The sequence below is a fragment of the Diorhabda sublineata genome, chromosome 11 (assembly GCF_026230105.1).
Source record: "Diorhabda sublineata isolate icDioSubl1.1 chromosome 11, icDioSubl1.1, whole genome shotgun sequence".
Lineage (NCBI taxonomy): Eukaryota > Metazoa > Arthropoda > Insecta > Coleoptera > Chrysomelidae > Diorhabda > Diorhabda sublineata.
In genome coordinates, this window is record NC_079484.1 from 3,374,341 (window position 1) to 3,397,998 (window position 23,658).

General features: G+C 32.6%; 4 protein-coding genes across 4 annotated transcripts; all 4 read left to right on the top strand.

The window, feature by feature from the left end:
* The first annotated feature begins 4,065 nt into the window (after positions 1 to 4,065).
* Positions 4,066 to 8,488, top strand: LOC130450301 (endocuticle structural glycoprotein SgAbd-2-like). Its single transcript, XM_056788628.1, has 3 exons — positions 4,066 to 4,097; positions 7,281 to 7,414; positions 8,121 to 8,488. The coding sequence occupies exons 1-3, from the start codon at positions 4,086 to 4,088 to the stop codon at positions 8,401 to 8,403; spliced, it is 429 nt and encodes a 142-aa protein (XP_056644606.1). The 5' UTR covers positions 4,066 to 4,085; the 3' UTR covers positions 8,404 to 8,488.
* A 1,034-nt stretch (positions 8,489 to 9,522) lies between these two features.
* On the top strand, positions 9,523 to 11,438 carry LOC130450302 (endocuticle structural glycoprotein SgAbd-2-like). The gene is made up of 3 exons (XM_056788631.1): positions 9,523 to 9,553; positions 10,907 to 11,040; positions 11,146 to 11,438. Exons 1-3 carry the CDS (start codon positions 9,542 to 9,544, stop codon positions 11,414 to 11,416), a joined length of 417 nt encoding a protein of 138 aa, XP_056644609.1. The 5' UTR covers positions 9,523 to 9,541; the 3' UTR covers positions 11,417 to 11,438.
* Positions 11,439 to 14,497: 3,059 nt separating this feature from the next.
* Positions 14,498 to 17,517, top strand: LOC130450303 (endocuticle structural glycoprotein SgAbd-2-like). Its single transcript, XM_056788632.1, has 3 exons — positions 14,498 to 14,528; positions 16,993 to 17,126; positions 17,229 to 17,517. Exons 1-3 carry the CDS (start codon positions 14,517 to 14,519, stop codon positions 17,515 to 17,517), a joined length of 435 nt encoding a protein of 144 aa, XP_056644610.1. The 5' UTR covers positions 14,498 to 14,516.
* A 4,736-nt stretch (positions 17,518 to 22,253) lies between these two features.
* On the top strand, positions 22,254 to 23,445 carry LOC130450304 (endocuticle structural glycoprotein ABD-4-like). Its single transcript, XM_056788633.1, has 3 exons — positions 22,254 to 22,292; positions 22,486 to 22,673; positions 23,094 to 23,445. The coding sequence occupies exons 1-3, from the start codon at positions 22,281 to 22,283 to the stop codon at positions 23,368 to 23,370; spliced, it is 477 nt and encodes a 158-aa protein (XP_056644611.1). The 5' UTR covers positions 22,254 to 22,280; the 3' UTR covers positions 23,371 to 23,445.
* Positions 23,446 to 23,658: the final 213 nt, after the last annotated feature.

A 23,658-nucleotide genomic window follows, 5' to 3' on the forward strand; every position in this document is an offset into this window, starting at 1 on the left:
TGTTTGTTGTCACAGAACATTTTCCAACACGAGAAAATTACCTGCAGCTAAATTTCTATTATACTTCTTCGTCCTATTTCAATAAGACCAGGTCCTGTTCAATCCTCTACGTTTGGTACGTTTGGCCCTCTTCCTGGATCTTCCTGAGAAGCTGAACTCCATCTGTCGTACCACCTCTTTGGTGGTCTGCCTGTGTTCGGTCTCTGAGCTTTAGCCCACTTTGCCCAACTGTCTTCTACGTGATTCCTCCAGAACTTTTTCGTGCCCTGACCCATTTCACCACAATTTTTCTCCTTATTAAGTCCCTGATGGTGACTTCATTGATGGTTCGCATTATTTTCATCTCTGTGGTTCTCATTATTCTTTTTGTTGTTGATATCTCAGCTCAGGTTTCTGAGGCTTTTGTGAGAGTAGGTCTCACATACGCTTTATAGATTCTGGTCTTGCTCTGTTAGCTCATCCCTTGTGCTGGTGCCTCCTCTATCAGGTTTCTTTCACTAGATATATTCACTCCCAGGTAATTGAATCTTGATACCTGCTGTATTATTCCGCTATGGACTATTTGCCAATTTGCAGGATTATTTGATATCACCATTGATTGTGTCTTGTTGACTGAGATGCTCAAATTGAATTTTTCGGCTGAAATTTTTATCTTATATAGTAGACGTTGTATGTCGTCTTCATTTTTTGCTACGGTAATACCATCGTCTGCATAAAACAATACCTTTAAGGAGCGGTGACCCATTCTGTATCTATTTCCAATAAGAGGTGTTATTTTGAACAGCCCGCTATTTCGGTAAATGTCACTTTTGAAGCTGTCATTTTTTGACATTTGACAAGTAGAAACTACGCCATTAATGAAAATGCGTTCAACAACGCATTGAAATTATTAAAATTCAGTATAAAAATGGTGAAAGTTTGGCAGAAACGGTTCGTAAAACTAAAACATTTTTGGGTCGACGTGAAGCACCTTCTCGGACCGCAATAAAGAAATTGGTGGAAAATTTTGAACTGTTGGGACAAATTAGTGATGTGAAGAATAAAACCCGTGCAGGTCGCTCAAGAACAACTGAAAATATTGCTGCTGTAGCCCAAAGTGTTGAAGAAAACCCAGGTTTGTCCATTCCTCGTCGTTCTTTGGAATTAGCCATTCCAAAAACGTCATTACACCGTATTTTGCAGAAAAACTTGGGTCTTAAGGCCTATAAAGTTCAGTTAACACAAGAACTCGAGCCGGCCGATCATCAAGAACATCGTGTCTTTGCTGATTGGGTCCTTGAAATCATCTTAACTGATGAGGCCCATTTCCACCTTGGTGGTTACGTCAATAAACAAAATTGTCGAATCTGGGGCTGGGAAAACCCAAGAGTTATTGTTGAAAATCCTCTCCACCCTCAACGCGTGACTGTTTGGTGTGGTTTATGGTCTGGCGGTGTCATTGGACCTTACTTTTTCGAAAATGAAGCTGGAGCAAAAGTTACGGTGAATGAATTGCGCTATCGAGAGATGATTAATGATTTTTTATGGCCGGAATTGGATGGTATTGCTTTGGACAACGTTCACTTTCAACAAGACGGCGCTACGTGCCACACAAGCAACGAAACCATCTCGATCTTTTAAGGGAAAAATATCCGGACCGTGTTATCTCTCTAAGAGGTGATCACAATTGGCCACCGAGTTCTTGTGATTTAACACCTTGCGACTTTTTCGTTTGGGGCCACGTGAAAGATAAGGTCTACTCTAACAGTCCAGCATCGATTCAAGACGTCAAAGATGGAATTCGTGAGGCTATCGAGGACATAGGGCAGCCGCTTTGCAATTTAGTTACGGAAAATTTCATGAAAAGGATATGGTCCTGTAAGCGCAGTCGTGTCGGTCATTTGGCTGATGTTGTGTTCCATTATTAACGACATACCTTCCTCTTTATAATGAAATAAAAATCCGATCATTTATCTCAAAAAATGGCATTTTTCTTTGAATATCAAAGAAAGCCCCTTACTTGTAAGTTTTTTATTCACCCACTCATCAAGCTTCATAGTTTTGAAATTCCCACAATTATCGTTGCTTCAAAAGATGTTTTATCAATAAGGAAAACAACAGCAAAAAATCAGATGAAGTCACATTAACAAAGGAGAAAGTTTACTTACTATATGAGGCAAGAATCTGATGACTAAAAACTATTGGTTGGTTTTCTGGAACTGCTCCTTAAGACGGTAGACATGGCAGAGAGCGACTACTGCAGATTCTGCGAGCAAGCCTTGAAACATCAGAGTATCTCTTCTGTCATGTCTCCATTTGGCTTTGGACAGTGGGATACTGAAAATAGCCTCCTTTGAGAGTTGTTACAATTTATAAATTCAATGGTTGCATCAATGGTTGTTCAGCGCTTCAACAACAGGCAGTAGAAGAAGAATAACAGCAAACAAAAGCGAGTTGAAGCGAATTGCGTACCAAAATAGTCAAATTCAGAGGTTAACAAATGTAAATGCTACGATTAATAATTAATTTTCTATCACTATTAATCAATTTTGCAATAAATTAGTTTGAATACGAGTTCGCATCGTTTCTATGGAATACAGTCCACATAATGAAAGATAAATTAAAGGGATAAAAAACGGGAAAAGTCTACGTATTTTGAAAGCAGAACAAAGAGATGTAGAGTAAAAAATATCTTTTAGGTATAGGTGCAGATTAGTTGGATGGCCAAAAAGTCTAGACTCCTCAAATACGTAGATACGTTTCAAAATTTGATTTTCCACCAATAAAAGCACCAAGAATGAATCTATCTCAAAAATTCTAGATATTAGACTGAAAATAAGTCATTGTACAAAATACAAATACCTAGGCATGATCATCACTAATGATGGAAGATTAGATGAAGCAATAGCACAAAGAAATAACCAAGGAAGACAAGCAATAAGACAACTAAATAGTGTATTGTGGGACAAACAAATATCCAAGGAAAACAAACATCGAATATACAATAGCATAATAAAAAGTATAACAACATATAGTAGCGAAGTCTGGCCTCTAAAAGAAAAAACAGTCAAAATGCTTGAAGCCACAGAAATGGATTATTGGAGACGCGCGGCAGGAATATCAAGACTGGAAAAAATAAGAAACGACAGAATAAGGGAGATCATGAAGGTGCAACGCACGATTACGGAAGGCATTAGGGTGAATCAGTTAAGATGGCACGGACACGTCCAAAGAATGCCTGAAGACCGCATACCCAAACAAATTTTAAATTGGGCACCATAAGGAAGAAGAAAAAGAGGAAGACCAAGATTAAGCTGGAGAGAAGGTATCGAGAAGGATATTCGAGAGAGAGGATTGGAAAAAGATCTTTGGGAAGATCGAGAAAAATGGAAACTGGGAATCGGAAGACGGCGAAGAACGTTTTAACCCGATTAATATATATATATATATATATAGACTGAAATATGTACTATATTATTTGTCCATCCAAAACCTATTGGGTGATGGATGATAATTCAAGATTCTAATCATAAGCTGTGTCTTATTTTCTCTATTTCCCGGTTTTTTTCTTTTGCAAAGCATAAAACAACCGAAAAAATTCGTATGCTAACACCAAAAGGAGCTGAAAAACTTCAACCAATCTTCCTTTGAAATTAAGTGATAAATAAAAAATTGCAAAAACGTTAACGAAAAACTTTTAGGTTAAATTTCAAGCTAAGATCGTTAATAATGATAAATAGTAGCCTGTTTTAAAATCTCTGTTATTTGAAGATTGAAATTGAATTCGACAATTTTCACGGAGGATAATTACGAGATGAAAACAATTAAAAAAACAGCGAATATATATGTCTAATGATATAGAAAAACTACCTTTTTTTCAAGCACTAATTACCACACCTTCCAATTTAATAGTCTTCGCCATCCTGGTGACCTTTCAGAAGAAACAGATACGATAAAACAAAAAGAAATACATCGAAAAATTTCACGGCGGTAAGAGAAGGGCATTGGAGATGAATCAAAGATGCTAGACATCGATTTACTATAAATATGAATTAACGAATTCAATTGCTTGTGCTTAGTTTAAAAGTGATCACTGAGGCATTAACATGATTACACTGGTGAGTTCCATACTTTTGGAATATTAAGTGATAATAATTCAACTTTATTTTGGAAAAATAATCATTTTTCACCAAGATACATGATACATTAAGTAGTATTTTGATAATATAATGTCGTTATTACTTTTAATAATTATTTTATATTAAAAAAAGTTATCAAACTCAAAATGTTTCAGGACAGATTTCGAAGCACTAAAACTAGTCACTAATAAAGTCATTAAATATTTAATTGAAAAAAAAAATCATTTTAAATTTAAATCCTTATATAATCAACTATGTTGAAAAATATATTTCCCAATATGATTGGTATAATCTTTGTAGCTATTTCTTCAATATTTGTTAATATTATAATCTCCCAATTTCATTGATCCCTTTAACGTACATTAGGATTTCCATTCCACTGTAATTTTTTCTTAATCTCATACCTCTTCGCTCTGTTGTTAGTTTCTTCAACATATTTTCCATTATAAGACTTTCGAGAACTATAACCTGAGTTTAGGTACATCACATATCAAACTGATTGCGAATCCTAACTCAGAACGAGATTTAGATCACAGTTTCCAATAGTAACGTCGAATTTTTAGTGGAAATTTCAAATTTCAAACATGATCTACAAGAATTTTTGATGTTTTTACTTTTTCGAGCGTTAATTCTTTAATACTAATGTTTAAAAAACCATAGACAAATGAAAAAACCCGTCAGTCTTCCTGGGTAAAAAGTATCCTATGACTACTATCTGATTAAGTCGATCAGATTCCTTACAACAATGAACGTGATCCGGGTTAATTTAGACAGGATCTGGTTCATCACCCAATCATAGTTTTCGAAAAGGTTCTACGTAAGCTATTATTCAACCCCTTCTGTCACTCAAATAAGCAATAAAGATAGTGAATTATTGTGGCGTCTCCTTTATTAATTTTCTCCTGCACTAGTCAGTACACTTGCTAGGTCATAGTCATTCAGATCCTTTGATTGAATCAAAGGCTTGTTGAAGATCTTCAAATAACATTTCAAAATCGAATTTCCTCTATAGTTTTGACACACATTAATTTTTTTGTGTATTATAACGCTTTTTTTGATTCTTTCATTCTTCTGGTATCTTTTCTCTTCTCCATATATTTCTTATGAATCTATATAATCGTTCTTGCAGATCATTTCCATCATCCTTTACCAGATCCATATTAGTTCATATTTTTTAGGTGTTTTCTAATTCTCACTATTTCTAATTACTTTAATTTCCACATTTTTGTTGGTTACTCTGTTAATTCCTCTCCGTTTTTTATACTTTTCGTTAACAGTTGCTGTTCATCAGATATATTTAAACTTCATTTATTTTACTTTTATGTACCTAGTTTTCTCCATGTATTCTCCCAGAAAATGCTTTTGTGTTATTTTAAATCTTTCTTTCTCAACAATTCGTATGTTGTGACGTTTTTTCAGGTTTCATAATTGTTGTATTACATTTTTTCTTGCCTCTTCATATTATTTGATTGCCACCATCTCAATCTTGCCGCACTATTCACTGCATTTCTTATCCCCACGTATAATAGTTTTTGTACAAAATAAAGTGACGAAACTGGAAAGCCCTCATTATTTATCATTAGAATGATCATATCGTTTTGTTAATATTCTTAACCTCAATTTGGAAATCGTTTGTAAATGTTGTTTACTCGAGGAATAGCTTTCGGTTGTAAATTATTAAATTTAATTTGATTACTACTGAATATCACATCATTAATGAATTACCTGTTCGTTTCAAATAGACTTCTTCATATTTTGTTGTGCAACTAAAAGAAAATTATTGATAGATCAAATTTATTTGATATTACCTCCGTAAAATCTATCTAACTCCATTTTGAGCTTTTGATTCTTAACAAATATGAATTTCTTTGTAATTACTAGCTTTGTAAGGATTTGAAGGTAATGATTCAAACATTCATTTATTTGTTTGGAATAAGTTTTGGTTTAAGTGAGAAAAAAAATGAGAAATATTATTGAAAATGTGTTAAAGAAATTAAAAATATATATACAAATACAGAAAAAAATGTTTCACACTGCTTTCTTTAGTGTTGAAACTATTTTATAGCACTAAACAATACTATTATGAAATTAATGACCTATTTTTATCCTTAGGTACTCAAATTTGTCAGAATTATCTCGAAAAAATGATAAATAACATCAGAAGAAACTACAATTAATTTACGAAACAAAACGGATACTAAAAAAGAAAATGTAGAACGTTTCCTTACAATATGTACAAAGACCTTCACAATAACTATCATTCTAATAAAAATTATATTAGAATAACTCCAAAAGGGCATAAAACATTATAAAAATAGTTCACTAAACTGAAAATAAAATATTCGAAAACAAAATAAGTGATATAATATATGAAATACTTGTCATAATTGCTCCTAATATAGGACAGACATCTCAGAATTTGAATAAGAGATTAAAAATTCATCAATTAATTTATATATTAAAATTTCATTCTAATACTTTAAACTGAGATCTGCTTTTTATTCGTGTCGTAACAATTGATGAGAAAAGTGCTTTAATATCAATCTTCGACGTGATCTATTGGTTAATACAATTATACGAGGTGTCAATTATATTTTGATTAAGACCAAAAATATTTATTGACAAAAACATTTGACGGAATTGAAAGAAAGAAAGAAATTGTTTAATCGATTTATTCAATGCTTTGCAACTAATTTTTTTCGCTCTACTTATTTTGACTAAAACAAAGAGCAAAATAAGAATTTATAAGACCTTTATGAGACCTCTCGTCACATATTTTTGAAAAATAAGAGAGGTAACAGCAGTTTCAAAACTCAAACTTACAACTGGTGAGTTTAGGATAAGAAAAACAGGCCATACTTTTTGGAAAATATTGTAGAAAGTAAAAACAGTAAAAACGGTTCGTGATAGATAGGAAAAATAGTCTGAGGACTTTTATAAACAAAAAAAAATCAACAAGTACTGAGTCGTACATTTCTGTCTTAAAACGAGAAAGTTTATTAAGTCTTTCTGATCTACAAATAACTCAAAATTTTCGAGTTCTTTCTGTATCATACTCACTCGACCATCTTCAATTTTTCTTATAGAAATCTTTGAATCCGAAGTTTCTTACTCTCGATATATTATTGTACATATTTAACAAATTTTGTTTTAAATTCGCAGGTAGTTCTTATTGGTTTGTTTGGCTGCTCTTTGGGTCAGTATAGACCGAATCCAGCAGCTGGATCTGCAGCAGCAGCTCGTATTGTTAGCCAAACACAGGAAGGACCAAATCCTGATGGATCTTACGCCTGGAGGCAAGTATTTTTCATAACAATTTTGAGAAAATCGTCTTTGATCAACTAGCGACAATTTTTACAACAAAATTTTACGAAACTTATATAATACAATTATTGCTTTACGGGCGTTGCGTGAAAATTTTGTTCAACAAGTATGTTAATCCCTTTATTTTCATTATTTCAATAATAAATTCATAAAATGAATCATAATAATATAGTTAAAACTTTCTGGCCATGTAATTTTTGCTCAGTATTGATACAAGAAGCAATAATAATCGTAAAGGTACAGTTTTGATACCTAAAGTGGTCAGTCCAAGGATCAGTCTTGATCAGCAGCTCTAGGTCTGTTTTTATAGCCTTGTTTAGCTTATAACTTCTTTTTCACAACATAAGAATGAATATAAGACTCGAGTTGGTTTGAAAGTCAAAGAAAGGGTAGAAAACAAAGATAAAGAAGTTTACAGAATCGAAAATAGCACTGTATCTTTAATTAGTTAGGTTAAGAAAGTGAGAAAAGTTAATGGTTATCGATAACATAATCTAATCTTCATTATTTCAAAATCGAATAACCTAACCTAACCTAACCTAACAATATTTCACGTTTAAGCAAAGTTTACACCTAGCCTAACTTAACCATGACTATTTTCTTATCATCTCCATTAGTTTGATGATATAACCCACCCACACGAAAAACATAAACTCAAATCTATATTCTGTTTTGCAGTTATGATACAGACAACGGTATCTCCGCCAGAGAAACCGGTAGACCGAAATCTGCTGACATTCTTGAAGCTCAAGGCGAATTCAAATTCACTGCTCTAGATGGTACTCCCATCCAATTAATTTACGTTGCCGACGAAAATGGATTCCAAGCTCAAGGCGCGCATCTACCAACTCCTCCGCCTATTCCAGAAGCTATTTTAAGATCACTCGAGTACAACGCCCAGCATCCAGAAGAAGATGACAGCCAAAGACCTGCCCAAGGTGGTGGATTCAGAAGTGGATAATTCCGATTCAACGAGATTATTTCAATATAATGCTCTGTGGTATTTAATTTTCATGTGATGTTTATATGTTGTAATATATTTAATATATCTGCAAATAAAATTATTGATAAAACTAGTTTTTTTACATTCCTTAATGTTTCTTCTTGAACACATATCTTGAACTGAATTTTAAGGTTAAGTAAAGGAAAAAATAACGAAAGAAATATGATTATCGTCTCAGGTGTCAGCACATGTTTCATTTGCTGCTATAACTAGTAAATTTTTCGAAAAATATGTTTCAAACAGCGTTCAAAATCTCCTTTTCTAATGTCCAGTTTATTTGTAAAGGGAGAAACTAGGAAGAACCGAAAAAAAGTCGAACAAATCTTGTTGACAAGAATTCTATTGGTTTCATATCAATAAAAGAATCAATAGTGACGATTTTAAGTACTTTTCTAACGAAAAATGTGTACAAAAAGTTATAGAGAGCTAAAGAGTATGTATTGAGGTTATGTATGTACCGTTTTTTGCTTGTGTCTACATACTTCATCCACTTGATGCATAAGAACTTTTTCCAGTTGATGAAATTGCTACTAGGATTGAAGAAAACGTAGATAATATATCCAAGGGCAATTATTACTAAAAATAACTCAATATTTTACAAAAATAGTTATAAATTATACTTGTTCACCTTAAATTTATTCTAATTATAGCGATAATTCATGATTATCTTCTTTATTTAATAATTTTAAGCCCATAATTGCCGTTTACTTTATTCATAATGCAGAATGAATATACTGAATTGTTTTGTGGGAGTCTCAAATAAATTATACTTAGAATTTTTTTTATTCAAAAATAATTCTATTACCAGGTCATATAACCCCGATTGAAATACTAAGAATACGTCTTGTAATGTATAACGTAACATCGTATTAGAAAACTTACCAATCACCACACCTGCTAATGTAATCCTGGTGATCTTTCAAGATGAATTTTAAACGAAAAGAAATGCATCCAAAAATTGAACGACGGAGAAGAAGAAGAAGAAGGGATTTGTTAGTGAAATGAAGATGCTAGACCTCGATTTACTATAAATATATAAAATTAAGAATTGAGAGTTGCGTATACTTAGTTTACAAGTGATTATTGAGGCAATAACATGGTTTCATTGGTGAGTTGGTTAGGATAATAAAATATGTGATAATAATAGTAATTTTCTGATAAAAATGATCGTAGAAAAAACATTTTTCGGGAAAATATAATCAGATCATAACTGCAAAATTAATAAGTCGTAACTTCCCTGGTTTGACAACTGTCATATACGAATGTCATAATAGCAGATGTATAAATTATTTTTTAGACGACGCCATCTAAAAGTTGTTCGTTCTGTATTCGTTTACATACGGAAAGTTGCGTTTTTAGTGTTCCATGTAGTGAAAGTGACAGTTCCGTACTGCAACACACTTCGTCAAAGTTGACAGTTGACAGTTTCACTTCGATGATTCTGCATAACCATAAATTTTTAATTTTCTGAAATTATTTCTTTTCTTTCCTATAAAATAACTTGACATTTGTCGTTTAGTCGAAAGCGTGACATTTATTATAAAATGAATGTTTAAAATGATGCGTTTGATTTTGTTTATGGTAGAACAATGCCCGTTTTATAAAAAATATTGTACGTAATACGTCCCGAAAGTGGTTTTTTTCCGGACTCACAGGCTTGCAATTTGCCCCCTCGTCCAGTGAAACATCACTTTCGGGACTTGTTACGTGATAGTAGTTTACAATGGGCATTTTTGTACCATAAACACAATCAAATGCATCATTTTAAACATCGATTTTATAATAAATGTCACGTTTTCAACTAAACGACAAAATATATCAAGTTATTTTATAGTTTTAAATAATACAAAACTCGGTTACCATAAAAACCAATTGACCACTATCTTGCACTAACTATTTTATTATTTTTTTCAATAAATTGAATTGAAAACAGTCAGGATGTAAAATGTGTTATGATTCATAATAAATGCTTAAAAGCAAAGGCTATTTCCTACCTTTAGAAGATCATAGAAAGTCTACTACTTCCTCTGTAACCTCAAGGTCCCATACCTCAACGCGAACTATCTTCAAGAAGCAAATCTTCGATATTCCACCATCAGAAGATCAGAAGACCCCCAGTGGAACATCTGATGAATGTTTCTGATAAAAAATAAGAACGAAAAAACGATACACCGAAACCAGATCGATTAGAATTAGTATTAAAAGAGTACAAGTAGTCTTCATCCGCTGATTTAGAGCTTAATTATCAAATAATGTCTTGGCGTCTAAGGAAAAAAATATCATGACTGAACGATTAAAAAAACGCTGTGCCTTTGGCTCATCAACTTTTCTTTTCTTCAATTTCATATATTTCAAACAGTTTACAAAAAATTTAGTATCATCATTCACGTAATTAATTGAATATATTTTGATTTGGGGTGTATTTGAACTTATAAAACATTTTTGTCTTGTGTATTCGCAGGTAATTCTATTTGCATTATTCGGATGTACCTTAGGTCAATATAAACCGAATGTAGCTTCTTCTCCAGAAGCCGCAGCTCGTATATTAAGTCAATCTCAAGACGGTCCTAATCCTGATGGATCCTACGCTTGGAGGTAAGAAATTCTAAGTTATAAATTATTTAAACCATTCTTATTTTCATAATTAAAAACGAATGATCTCTTTTTTCAATTGTATGAAATTCATTCTTATTCTAACAGTTACGAAACGGATAATGGTATTTCCGCAAGGGAAAACGGCGTACCAAAAGCAGCAGACACACTCGCAGCTCAGGGTGAATTCAAATTCACTGCTCTAGACGGTACTCCCATTCAATTAATTTACGTTGCCGACGAAAATGGATTCCAACCTCAAGGTGCACATTTACCAACACCCCCACCTATTCCAGATGCTATATTGAAGTCCCTCGAGTACAACGCTCAACATCCAGAAGAAGATGACAGTCAAAATCCTGGTCTAAGAAGTGGATAATTTAAGAATATTATATTAATATAAAAGCTCTGTGGTATCTTGTATAAATCTGTGAAAAATTAAAGCTGTGAATAAAACGTTTCATAAATCAAACTTTCTTTTTATCTTGAGATGGTTTTTCACAAAGCCACAGGTTTTCCAAAGTGTTCTATTATACAATCACTGATTGGATCATATTACTAAGTATATATCGACATATTATTATGTCTTATGTACTACTTAACCTAATGTTAACATACGATTATTAATATCTTCTGTTACAATGTACCAGCTCGTGATCGTACTTGTCTTGAGGATTAGACAACTCGTAACGAAAGATTATTCAGCTCAGGATTTTAATTATGAAACGACTAACCTAACTTAACCTAACCTAACTAATTACAAGTGTGCATTATTATGTTTTACGGAATTTTACAAATTACGGTTACCGCAAAATTAAAAAATTCATTCTCTATTGTATAGCACCAGAAAATTGTTAAAAAACAACGTGTAGAATACGAAAATTCTGGATTTTAATATTTGTATTTTCCAACTTCATTAATCTGTCATGAGTTTTGAGTATTTGTACTCGGACTACCTTTTCGTTTACCTGAAATATCTCAGTCCCGAGTTGGCGCATCTTAACGGATTAACACGTCATCCCAGACGACACGGAGATCACAAACATTCACTGATTAATTAAACTAACACAGAATCAGGATTCTTTTTTAAAGTACAACAAATTTTCAGTAACAATTCTTGTTGATTTGTTCAAAAAGTATTTTGATCAAATCAAATCAATTTTTAACCAAAAAGTTGACACAGGGGCTAGAATTATTGTCGATGACTTAGGACAGACATGGATACTCAGTATAAAAAAGTATTTTTGTACAAACAAAGCACAATTGTGCAATTAGAAACCAGCATCCAAAAAAAAACGTAAGGCTGAGTTTGATGAGAATGAGAATCAATTGTTTCTCGTAATTTGACAGCTGTCAACCTGTCTGTCAATCACCTCATTATACTGACAGCATTGAGATCCGTAGAAATAACGAAAATGTTGATTTCATGGAATAACAATAACCCTGAAGGGCTGCAATGAAAATTCTATCATATAATAGCTTGGCGAAGATGGAAAACTGCTGATTGCTTGACTGACTTTTTTGTATCGAATCAAACAACGATGGTTCTGAAACAAATCGAGTATTCAGCAAGACTTTCCAACGTAGTTCAGGAATGTGTACTGAAAATAGAATATTTAAATGTCAAAAAGGGGTCACAAAAATGCCAATCAATAAAATTACTACTTGAATATTGACAAGGAACATCATAATCAAATTATTAACAGCAGCATGCTTATCAGATATACATCTTCATCAGTTGTAGAAACTATTACGTCTGGATCTTCACTGAAATTTTCCAATTGTTCTTTTGTTAATTGCATCTGCAAATAAATTGATTTTGCCCTGCATTTTTGAATAATTGGCAAGAAATTTTCTATCCGAATAACCCTGTTTCCAAGTAACAAGCTTTCGAAATCGTCAATATCCTTAGGTTATTACTACTGAATTTTTTTAACAAAATCTGAAGGTTAAACACTTTATAAGAATGGGAATAGCCAGAAAAACAATTTACTATATCTGTCGGCGTGTTAAGTCACGAATTTCGATCGGAACAAAGTCAGAATCGGGCAGAAAAACAAAAAACATGCCAAAAATAAGTGAGAAGCTTTGGTTAACGCGACTCACAGAAAACTATTCCGAGAAAGCAACAAATGGAACAAAATTCAAAACTTTGAAGTCTCAACGAGTCATATTTTACTTTGATAAAAGTGAAACAGCGAATAATAACAATTATTATTGTAAGAAAGGCGCGGAAGTGAAATCAGAAGTGTATTTCAAAAGATACAACTCGAAGGTGTTTTCTGGCGTTATATTTTTGTATTCGTTCTTCAGCAGACATTCTGTAACCACCAAAATATATGAAAAATAGTGTGTTAGATCTAGATTTATGCGGTTCATAAAGAAGAAGCATCCTGAAGGAAGTGTTAAATAATTAAATTGAAACAGTTTGTTATAATCAGCTTTAAAATTATATTTAAAAATTGATATATATATAAAAGTATATTGAAAAATGAATCCCTATTGAGCTAATGGGACTTTATATTCGAAACTACTCCATTACAAGCCAGGATTGAGCCAATTATCTCACAAATAACTTAATTATTGTATCTAAGAATAATATATTGACCTTGATATTGAATAATACACATTATTTATCGAGTAGTTTAGTGTCAGGTCTATTTTGTTGTGATAACACAATTGTTGTCATTACTAATTAATAATTGGGACGATGACATAGCGATATTAATTCTGTATAATACACAGAGAAAGACAGATCCAAAATGCGTTTGATTACCTTTCTCAAAATCATACTAACGCGAGAAGTTATAGTAAATTGGGGATATTAAAAAAATATTTTCATAGTTTTAAGAAATTGATAAATAAATAAACAAACGTCGCTTCTATTTATAATCTAAAGCCAATTATCGTTAGATAAAATACGATTCTCTTCATGGAGCTGTTGAAAAACCATATTTTTGACTAATTTTCAATAAAAACTCGTAATCAAAGTTATTATTATTATTTTATATAAAAAAAATTGCAATTTGTTTTATTCTTTATAAACAAATGAATCCATTTGAATCCTCATTATCCTGATTATACGAGAAGGATAATTTTATCGAAAGACTACCTCACATACAAGCACTCACTTTCCATACAATAGTTTTAGAGAAAGCAACATTATTTGATTGTTTATAACGAATGATTTTATTTTATTAAATTTCTGAATAATATCTGTATTACCACATAAACTTAACACCATAAAATTACACATAACGTCGTTGTTTAACATGGGAAATTCACTAATACACCACACCTCTCGACGTAATCGTATCTAGGTGATATTTCGGAAGAAAGATGGATCCAAAAATTTGAAGGTGAAAGGAGGGATTTCAAGATGGATTAAAGATGATCGCCTTCGATTTACCATATATATATATTAAATTAAGAATTGAGTTATTTGTGGTTAGTTTAAAAGTGAACACTGAGGCATTAATATGATTTCACTGGTGAGTTCAATTATTAATTGTTGAATATTATCACATATTTCCTATACTGCTCGCGAATTTTATGATAAATTTTTATAAAAATGGAATTTGAAGTCATATGTGAGTGAATAATTTATAGGTATAGGTATTTATAGATGGTTTATTATCTTGTGAAACAAATAATTGATTCCTCTGTTCACATTTTCGGCTTAAATATTTTATTTTTAGTTTGAAAATAATTCGAATCATATAATAAATAGATACACATACCTTTTTTCCAAAATATTTCATTATTAAATTACATTGAATATTGAAAAAAATATAAAATCTCGATAATGATAAATATTTTGTAAATAATATATTCAGTTGATATTTTTGATGTTTATAACGATGGCTATTGCTTTAATGCGGCTCTAGAAATGGTTAATTGGAAAAATCAAACCATTATAATAAGATCTGATAAGATATTTTCTATAATAACGTTTCGTCTTCTTATTTTATCTTATATATTAAAAAAATTGATGATTTCCATTCCGAGTCCGTTCAGGCGTTCTACCCAACCGATTTGCTTAATTTTTTTTTTAATGAAAGGTATTGATGCACAGATCAGCCATCAACCATCGGATTTCATCTAATATTCACCATTCTCAAGTTATACTCAAATGCGATTTCCCCTTGTACATTACTGTACATACCTACAGAATTCGTTTTAGTTTAAAAACACTCGCTGAAACACCTTCTTTCTTGTGAGTTTGTGAACACTTAAATCGCTTCAATTGGAGAGGAGCTAGGCGCGGACATTCAATGTGGAGTTATGGATTTTTGTAGGTTTTTGGCAATTTTTCTACATTCAAAGATCTATATCTCAGGTTCTAATATAGCTACAGAGTTCGTTTTAGTTTCAGAACACTTGCAGAAACACCTTCTTTCTTGTGAGTTTGTGAACACTTAAATCGGTTGAATTGGAGAGGAGCTAGGCGCGGACATTCAATGTGGAGTTATGGATTTTTGTAGGTTTTTGGCAATTTTTCTACATTCAAAGATCTATATCTCAGGTTCTAATATAGCTACAGATTTCTTTTTGGTTTAAAAACACTCGCTGAAATACCTTCTTTTTTTTGAGATTTTGATCACTTAAATCGGTTGAGTTGGAGAGGAGCTAGGCGCGGACATTCAATGTGGAGTTATGGATTTTTGTAGGTTTTTGGCAATTTTTCTACATTCAAAGATCTATATCTCAGGTTCTAATATAGCTACAGATTTCTTTTTGGTTTAAAAACACTCGCTGAAATACCTTCTGTTTTTTGAGATTTTGATCACTTAAATCGGTTGAGTTGGAGAGGAGCTAGGCGCGGACATTCAATGTGGAGTTATGGATTTTTGTAGGTTTTTGGCAATTTTTCTACATTCAAAGATCTATATCTCAGGTTCTAATATAGCTACAGATTTCTTTTTGGTTTAGAAACACTCGCTGAAATACCTTCTTTTTTTTGAGATTTTGATCACTTAAATCGGTTGAGTTGGAGAGGAGCTAGGCGCGGACATTCAATGTGGAGTTATGGATTTTTGTAGGTTTTTGGCAATTTTTCTACATTCAAAGATCTATATCTCAGGTTCTAATATAGCTACAGATTTCTTTTTGGTTTAAAAACACTCGCTGAAATACCTTCTTTTTTTTGAGATTTTGATCACTTAAATCGGTTGAGTTGGAGAGGAGCTAGGCGCGGACATTCAATGTGGAGTTATGGATTTTTGTAGGTTTTTGGCAATTTTTCTACATTCAAAGATCTATATCTCAGGTTCTAATATAGCTACAGATTTCTTTTTGGTTTAGAAACACTCGCTGAAATACCTTCTTTTTTTTGAGATTTTGATCACTTAAATCGGTTGAGTTGGAGAGGAGCTAGGCGCGGACATTCAATGTGGAGTTATGGATTTTTGTAGGTTTTTGGCAATTTTTCTACATTCAAAGATCTATATCTCAGGATCTAATATAGCTACGGAGTTCGTTCTTTTCCATTATAATGATTTCTTATATTTATTTAATGAATTCGATACGAGCGACGCCGCGGGTAAAAGCTAGTTACTAGTTTAGTTTATAGAAAAATTTACATGGACTCACTCCCCCCCATACATGTAATAATATGCGTCAAATTAAGAAAATATTCACAGATATTTTTAATGGTTTATTGAGAAAAGTTTTATGACTTGATCCTTTTTTTGGGGGCACATCTAAATACGATGTATACAATAAAGCAGTTTATTAATTCAATAATTCCATATTCTAATTTTTCTTCAATACTCTTTTTCATTATTTTCATATACTCTATTCTATTCTTTATTTTCTTCATATCCATTCTTCATTTTCTCAATTTTCATTCTTCATTTTCTCAATGATGATACCTAAGTAAATTTGCTAAACACAGTCATATTAATTTGAGATGAAATTGCTAAAAATTGTCTTTAAAACACTTTCTATTCTCAGGTACTTCTAGTTGGATTATTTGGTTGCACTTTGGGACAGTACAGACCAGATGTACCCCTCAGTAGAGAAGCAACGGCCCGCATCGTAGGTCAATCACAGGACGGACCCAATCCTGATGGATCTTACGCTTGGGGGTAATCAGATTATAGAGTTAATAATTATTGAATTAGCAACTTTGTTGAGATTAGTTTTCTTATAAAATGTATCATTATTAACGTCTGTTGTAAATTTAACAGATACGAAACAGAAAATGGTATCTCCGCAAGAGAAAACGGTTTACCAAAAGCAGCAGACACACTCGAAGCACAAGGTGAATTCAAATACACTGCTCAAGACGGTACTCCAATCCAACTGGTCTATGTTGCCAATGAAAATGGGTTCCAACCTCAAGGTGCACATTTACCAACCCCTCCACCTATCCCAGAAGAAATTTTGAGATCTATTGAGTACAACGCGCAACATCCCGAAGAAGATGAGAGCCAAGTAACTCCTGTTGTTGGTGGATACAGACAGAGGATAAAATAAATCAACAGAATATATTAAAATTAATACATTGTAGTATTTAATTTATATTCAAGTGATATGTGGAGATATATATATATATATATATATATATATATATATATATATATATATATATATATATATATATATATGTCTGGGAATGTATTTCATTTCTTTAAAATAAAATTTATTGTCTAATATTTGTTTGATTATATCTTAGATATCTTAGATCAATAACCAATCAAAGTTCAATGGAAAAGAATTTGAAGACAATTTTATTATCCTGCGCTTGAAATTCCGTTCGGATAAAACAAACATGGAATAGCAAAAAATATGGATTGAATTATAAGAAAATTAGAATTGATGCAGCAGATATAACAGTTATAAGCAGTAAACCCAAATTTCATTCGAGTATTTTCAATAAGATCCGGTAATTTGGATCTTTGAGTATGTGGAGAGTCGAGGTTTCGGACAGTTTACATCGAGATTATGCTCAAAATACAACGTCGTTAACCAATTAGCAGTTTTTTATATAACACGGAAAAACTTGGAAAAAATTCTACTTGCCAATTCCAAAATTACTTACACTCGATCATGTCAACGTTCATCTTTCGATTTTCTTGTATTACAACGTTGCCAATTCTCAACTATAGATACTATAAGTTTGTGTAGTGTTATTTTCCAAACACAAAATTTACTCCAGCTTCAACACATATATGAAACTGAAGACAAACGTTTTCTCGATAGATTCATGTCAAAAATAAATCGATATCTCAAATGGCTTCGCAAATATTGACATATTTTTACCCGACTGCCAGGAAGGGTTATGTTTTTAACGCGTATCTTGTATGTATGTATGTAATATTATTTATTACCTTGTATCTCAGGAACCGCTAAACGGATTTTCACATTTGAGGTATCGTTAGATTCGTTCCATTAGCCCAAGCGTTCATATATAGGAGACATTTGAAAAAAAAACAAAATGGCGGACTTTGGACGCCATGTTGTGAGGTAAAAAAAATTTTTTTACTACCAAGCATATCGAGTTAGGTATCAAAAGGAAGGATTTTAAACACTGATTGTAAATATGTATATAACTTGCAGTTTTAATATTAAATAGAACGATAAAAAATAGCTAATTAAAATAATTCAGATCTGTGCTGATAGATGGCACCACTAGGTTTTTAAAACGCGTTATAGTTGTGATTTCTTGTTATCTAAGACTAATATATTCACTACGAGGACGGACCTACGTTGTTACTATAATTATAATTGTCTTGTGCGATTTAAATATCTCCATTATTGTGAGTTGCCCCAAAATATGAGGCAAGCTGGAGATACAACTTTTGTGGACATATTAAACAGTCTTCGCGTTGGACAACTTACAATGCAGCAGTTATCTATCATAGAAAATCGCAGAGTACCGTTTATAGGGCCATCTATAGGGCCGTAGTGCTGTAGACATCTCCATTTGACGATGGAGGAGCTGTCAGAATTTTCCCAACAACTAGATTGCTAGAAAAGTTAGAAAAGCTCACAAAAGTATACACCGTTAGTGCTGTAGACATTTCATTGGATCCTAAAACATATTCCACGAGAGGAATACTTACCTGAAGATCCCAATAAAACAGGTGGTACACCAAACCAACTCAAATTAGGTGTAGGCTCTCGAGCCACGCTAAGACGGAACATCAATGTTAACCATGGGCTGGTTAACGGTGCTATGGGTGTTATCCGACGAATAGATTGGCCAGCACTACGCAGAGAGCAGTTGAAGCCGGGAGAACTTCCACAAGCAGTATTTGTGGAGTTCGTTGGCCCAAATATAACAGGGAACCGACCTGGTATTGGAGTCCGGATAGAGCCTTGTGCTACGTGGTAAAGGCAAGATCGAGCGACGAATGCTTCCCTTAATTTTATGCTGGGCAGTGACGGTGCATAAATTACAGGGCACAACTTTAGACCGAGCAGTTGTAGTAGAAACTTATTTGCAAAAGGTCAAGCTTACGTTGCTTTGAGCAGAGTGAAGACTCTCTCCGGACTTGCTATTAGTTCTCTTGACCCTAACAAATAGCTTAATCAACCACTTGATATAAACTCATTCATGGAATTAATCCGGGTACGTAATCTTAACTAAAAAGACATAAATAAAATAATAATTAAAAAAAAAAAACAAAAAACCCGCCTGCGTGGATAACTACAATTAAAAATCAACTGAAAAGACTGAAACAAGATGAAAATTCAATGATAAGGTATTTTTAAAAAATAATAATTAGGTACTTAAAACCAGAAATATCAGCACGGTAGTTTTTTCACTTTTTCGCAACATTATAAACAGAATTGTAGTCGGAGGCATGAAATTGAATGCTATGATAAATTATTATCTCTTTGTGCATGCCTCCGAATGTAATTCTGTTTATAATGTTGCAAAAAAGTGAAAAAACTACCGTGCTGATATTTCTAAGCGTTCAATATGCAGGTAAATTGGTTTGGTACTGTTTCAATTTATGTTTCTGGCTTTAAGTATTTTTTTAAAACACCTTATCATTGAATTTTCATCTTGTTTCAATCTTTTCAGTTGATTTTTTATTGTAGTTATCCATGCAGGCGGGTTTTTTGTTTTTTTTTTTTGTTTAATTAATATTTAATTTGACATAATAGTTGAAAATACATCTTCACAGTAAAACCATAAAGTATTAAAATCATATTAGCCTCCGAATCAAACGTATAGTTTTCCAGAAACTATTTTTTAGTCAAATAGTAATATATTCCACATTTTGAGTGCTTTCAACTTTGAAATATTTAAATAACGTATTTTGAAACAGAAAATGATGATGGTGTGCCGTATCTAATTTAAAATGGTTGAGATGTTTACTTAGAAGGAAAATTTAGAATGTTGAAACACAATAAAACTAATTTTGATCGTATGGAATCAGTTTTTTGCACACAACATCTTACATTTCATTCGCAAAATGGATTTTCGTTCCATAGACTATATCGAAATGAAAATGTTGTACAAACTTTGTACTCATGTGAAAGAAAATAGCAAAAAAATAGCGTCAAGCGCCTCAAAATAGCCAATAACTGCCGACATAACCTTTTCCTTGTTGGAAAATCTTTGACCACTTATTTTTTCAAGTTTGGGAACAACAAATTTGGTGAATAGGGTGCGTTAGGTAGGAATTCAAATTTGAATTCATTAACTTGTAAACTGGTGCATTGTCTTGATAAAACACATTTTTTTCAGTCAGATGCGACCGTTTTGCTTGATTTCTTCGCTCAATCACTGCAATAAATTGTTAGTTTTTCCGTTTTCAAGATATTCAATGAAAATTATCCCATTTGCATCCCAAAAAACCGATACTATGAACTTGACTGCAGATGGAATGATCAGTGAGGTTTTTGGAGCCGGTTCTCCCTTTTCAGTCCATTGTTTGGATTGTTCTTTTGTTTCGGTTGTAGAGTGATGGACCCAGTTTCATCCATGGTCATGAAACGGCTTTATTTGTATGAAACATTGCCAAACACTCGATGGAAACATCTTCATCACAACATCTTGTGCACAGCTTACTCATGTCCAAATTATCAGGTAATATATTATGTACAGCACTTTCCAAAATGCCTGCTATGCCTGCTAGCTCGTGCACTTCCAGTCGACGGTGATCCAGTGGATTTTCTTCAACATTTCTGTAGTCGTCGCCTCATTTGGTTGATTACTACGATGCAGGTCGTACGGCCTCGTTTAAGCTCTGCTGCCCAATATTTTACTGTTGATAATGAACACAACTTTCATATTGGTTGGGTTGAGGCCTTTCAACTACTTTCCAGACCATCCTCGTATAAATATTATGTAGGATTATTGAAGAAAAACTAATAATTGAACATTTTTATGTGAGGTTTTGTATCGATGTACAAAAAAATGATGTACAGCATTTAAAATCACAAAATCATATAAAATCTTCATCAGATATATTTTTTTTTTTCGTAAGAACAAAGATTTTTTGGATTTTAAACTATATAAATATAATCAAAAATGAAATTATTCTGTTATTGAGCAAGATTTGTGACTAAGACAATATTTTCGGGCTACCTTTCAATAATTTTTTAATTATAACCATGAAGCTCGGAGCAGATATTTCGAGAGCCGAATCGACTCAATCAAGGACGTGTTTTCCATCTCAAAAATATAAAAATGTAAGAAAATTTAATGGAAAAGAGCTTAATCAAATTCTAATTTTATTTCACCTTATTGCTCTCTGTATTCATGTAATTGTTTTGTTTTGACCTCGTACATTTCATTAGAACGAGACTTTAAGTGAACATGAATTGTTATAATGGATATTTGTTAATATTCACATAGATACATCTGAGGTTTAAACATAGTCCGTTATTCTAGGGAATTCTTAATAACTTACAGATTTTTCATTATTGAATTCTTTCAAAAATTAGTTATATAACTCACCTTTTGAATGTTTTCCGATCAAAATAACATATTCATCACTATTTTCAAACACACATTCTGTTGACATGTGGTAATTAACATATCACCATTTTCGCCTTAATGCGGTGCATCTTTGCACTCTTACTCATGACCTTTCGACAGAACCAGATGCGTTAAAATCGAAAGAAATGCATAAAAAATGTAAAAAGTGGTTATGAGCAAAGTAGAAGGGCGTATGGAATAAAAAATCTAATTAATTCGTTGCATATAAATATGGAAATAAGTTGATACAAAGATGCACTTGTATCTAGTTTTGATTGGTGATCAGATCGGTGTATTAAAAATGTTTTCATTGGTAAGTATTTTCAATACAATTCTTAACGATTGAGATGTTTCTTCTCTAATTAATTCATAATAAACAAAACAACATACCGAAATCTATAATTCAAATACAAACCTTGCAATCAAAATGAAACAAACTTATAATGGAATAAAATTTTTGATTCGAAATCTCGGCTGAGTTAACTAATATAGTTTTGTAATTTCAGGTGGTTTTGTTTGGTCTATTCAGCTGTACACTTGGACAATATAGACCAGCTATAAACTCACTTCTCTTCCAAAATACTCCCGTATCCGTCCTCAAACCAAATATCCCGATTAAAGAGCGTGGTGAATTGTATAGAATCATCAGTCAAACCCAAGAAGGACCAAATATTGATGGATCATATTCTTGGAGGCAAGTATTCATAATTTACTGATCAATTCAGTTTCGAATCGATACAGCTATCACAACATTTGATACAGTATCCAATTAGCTTTAAAATTGGAATTCTTCGGCACCGAGGTATGATATGATGTTGGTTTGAGACTAAATCGGGTATGTAAGTATGCTACACGCCACGCCACGCCACGCTCTACGACCTATAGAGCTCCTTCGACGATCTATCAACCAACTTTATATAGAAAAGGTACTTAGTTGGAATTTCTACGCACTCTAGGCATTTATTTTGACTGATAAGAATGTTTGTAGTTATTATTCACCAAACCCAATATGCAGCCAACATAAAAACTGAGTTACTGAGTAGTTGTATGAGTCAGTATATAAAAGCAACTGTTGAATACTCTTTGCAATTAATTTTTGTACTTCAATTTCCAGTTATGAAACCGAAAACGGAATAGCAGCTAATGAAGTTGGGAAACCAAAAGCTCAAGATCTTCTGGGAGCTCAAGGAGAATTCAGGTACACTTCTAAAGATGGAACTCCAATTCAATTAACATACACTGCCGATGAAAATGGATTTGTTGCACAAGGAGCTCATTTACCTACGCCTCCGCCGGTACCTGAAGCCATATTAAGGTCTTTGGAATGGAACGCAGCACATCCAGAAGAAGATGATTATCTTAGAAACAGACCTGCTGGATATGGACAGTAAATTGGGCATGAATAAAAGATTTATCGATACTGCCTCATATAATTGTGATTTCAAAACAATGTAATTTTGAAAATATATAAGCTAAATATAAAATTTCTTTTTTTTTCTCTTATATTTCTGAAAAATGTGGCAACAGCTCACAACTTTGTATATAGTACAACAAGAAAGATGAAGCAGGTGAAACTGAAGGTAATTTATGAATTGAAGACTTGTTTACATAGTCGTACATCTAAAGGACCATGTAAGTGACCGATGGTTACGATAAGAAACCAAAATCACGACGTACAT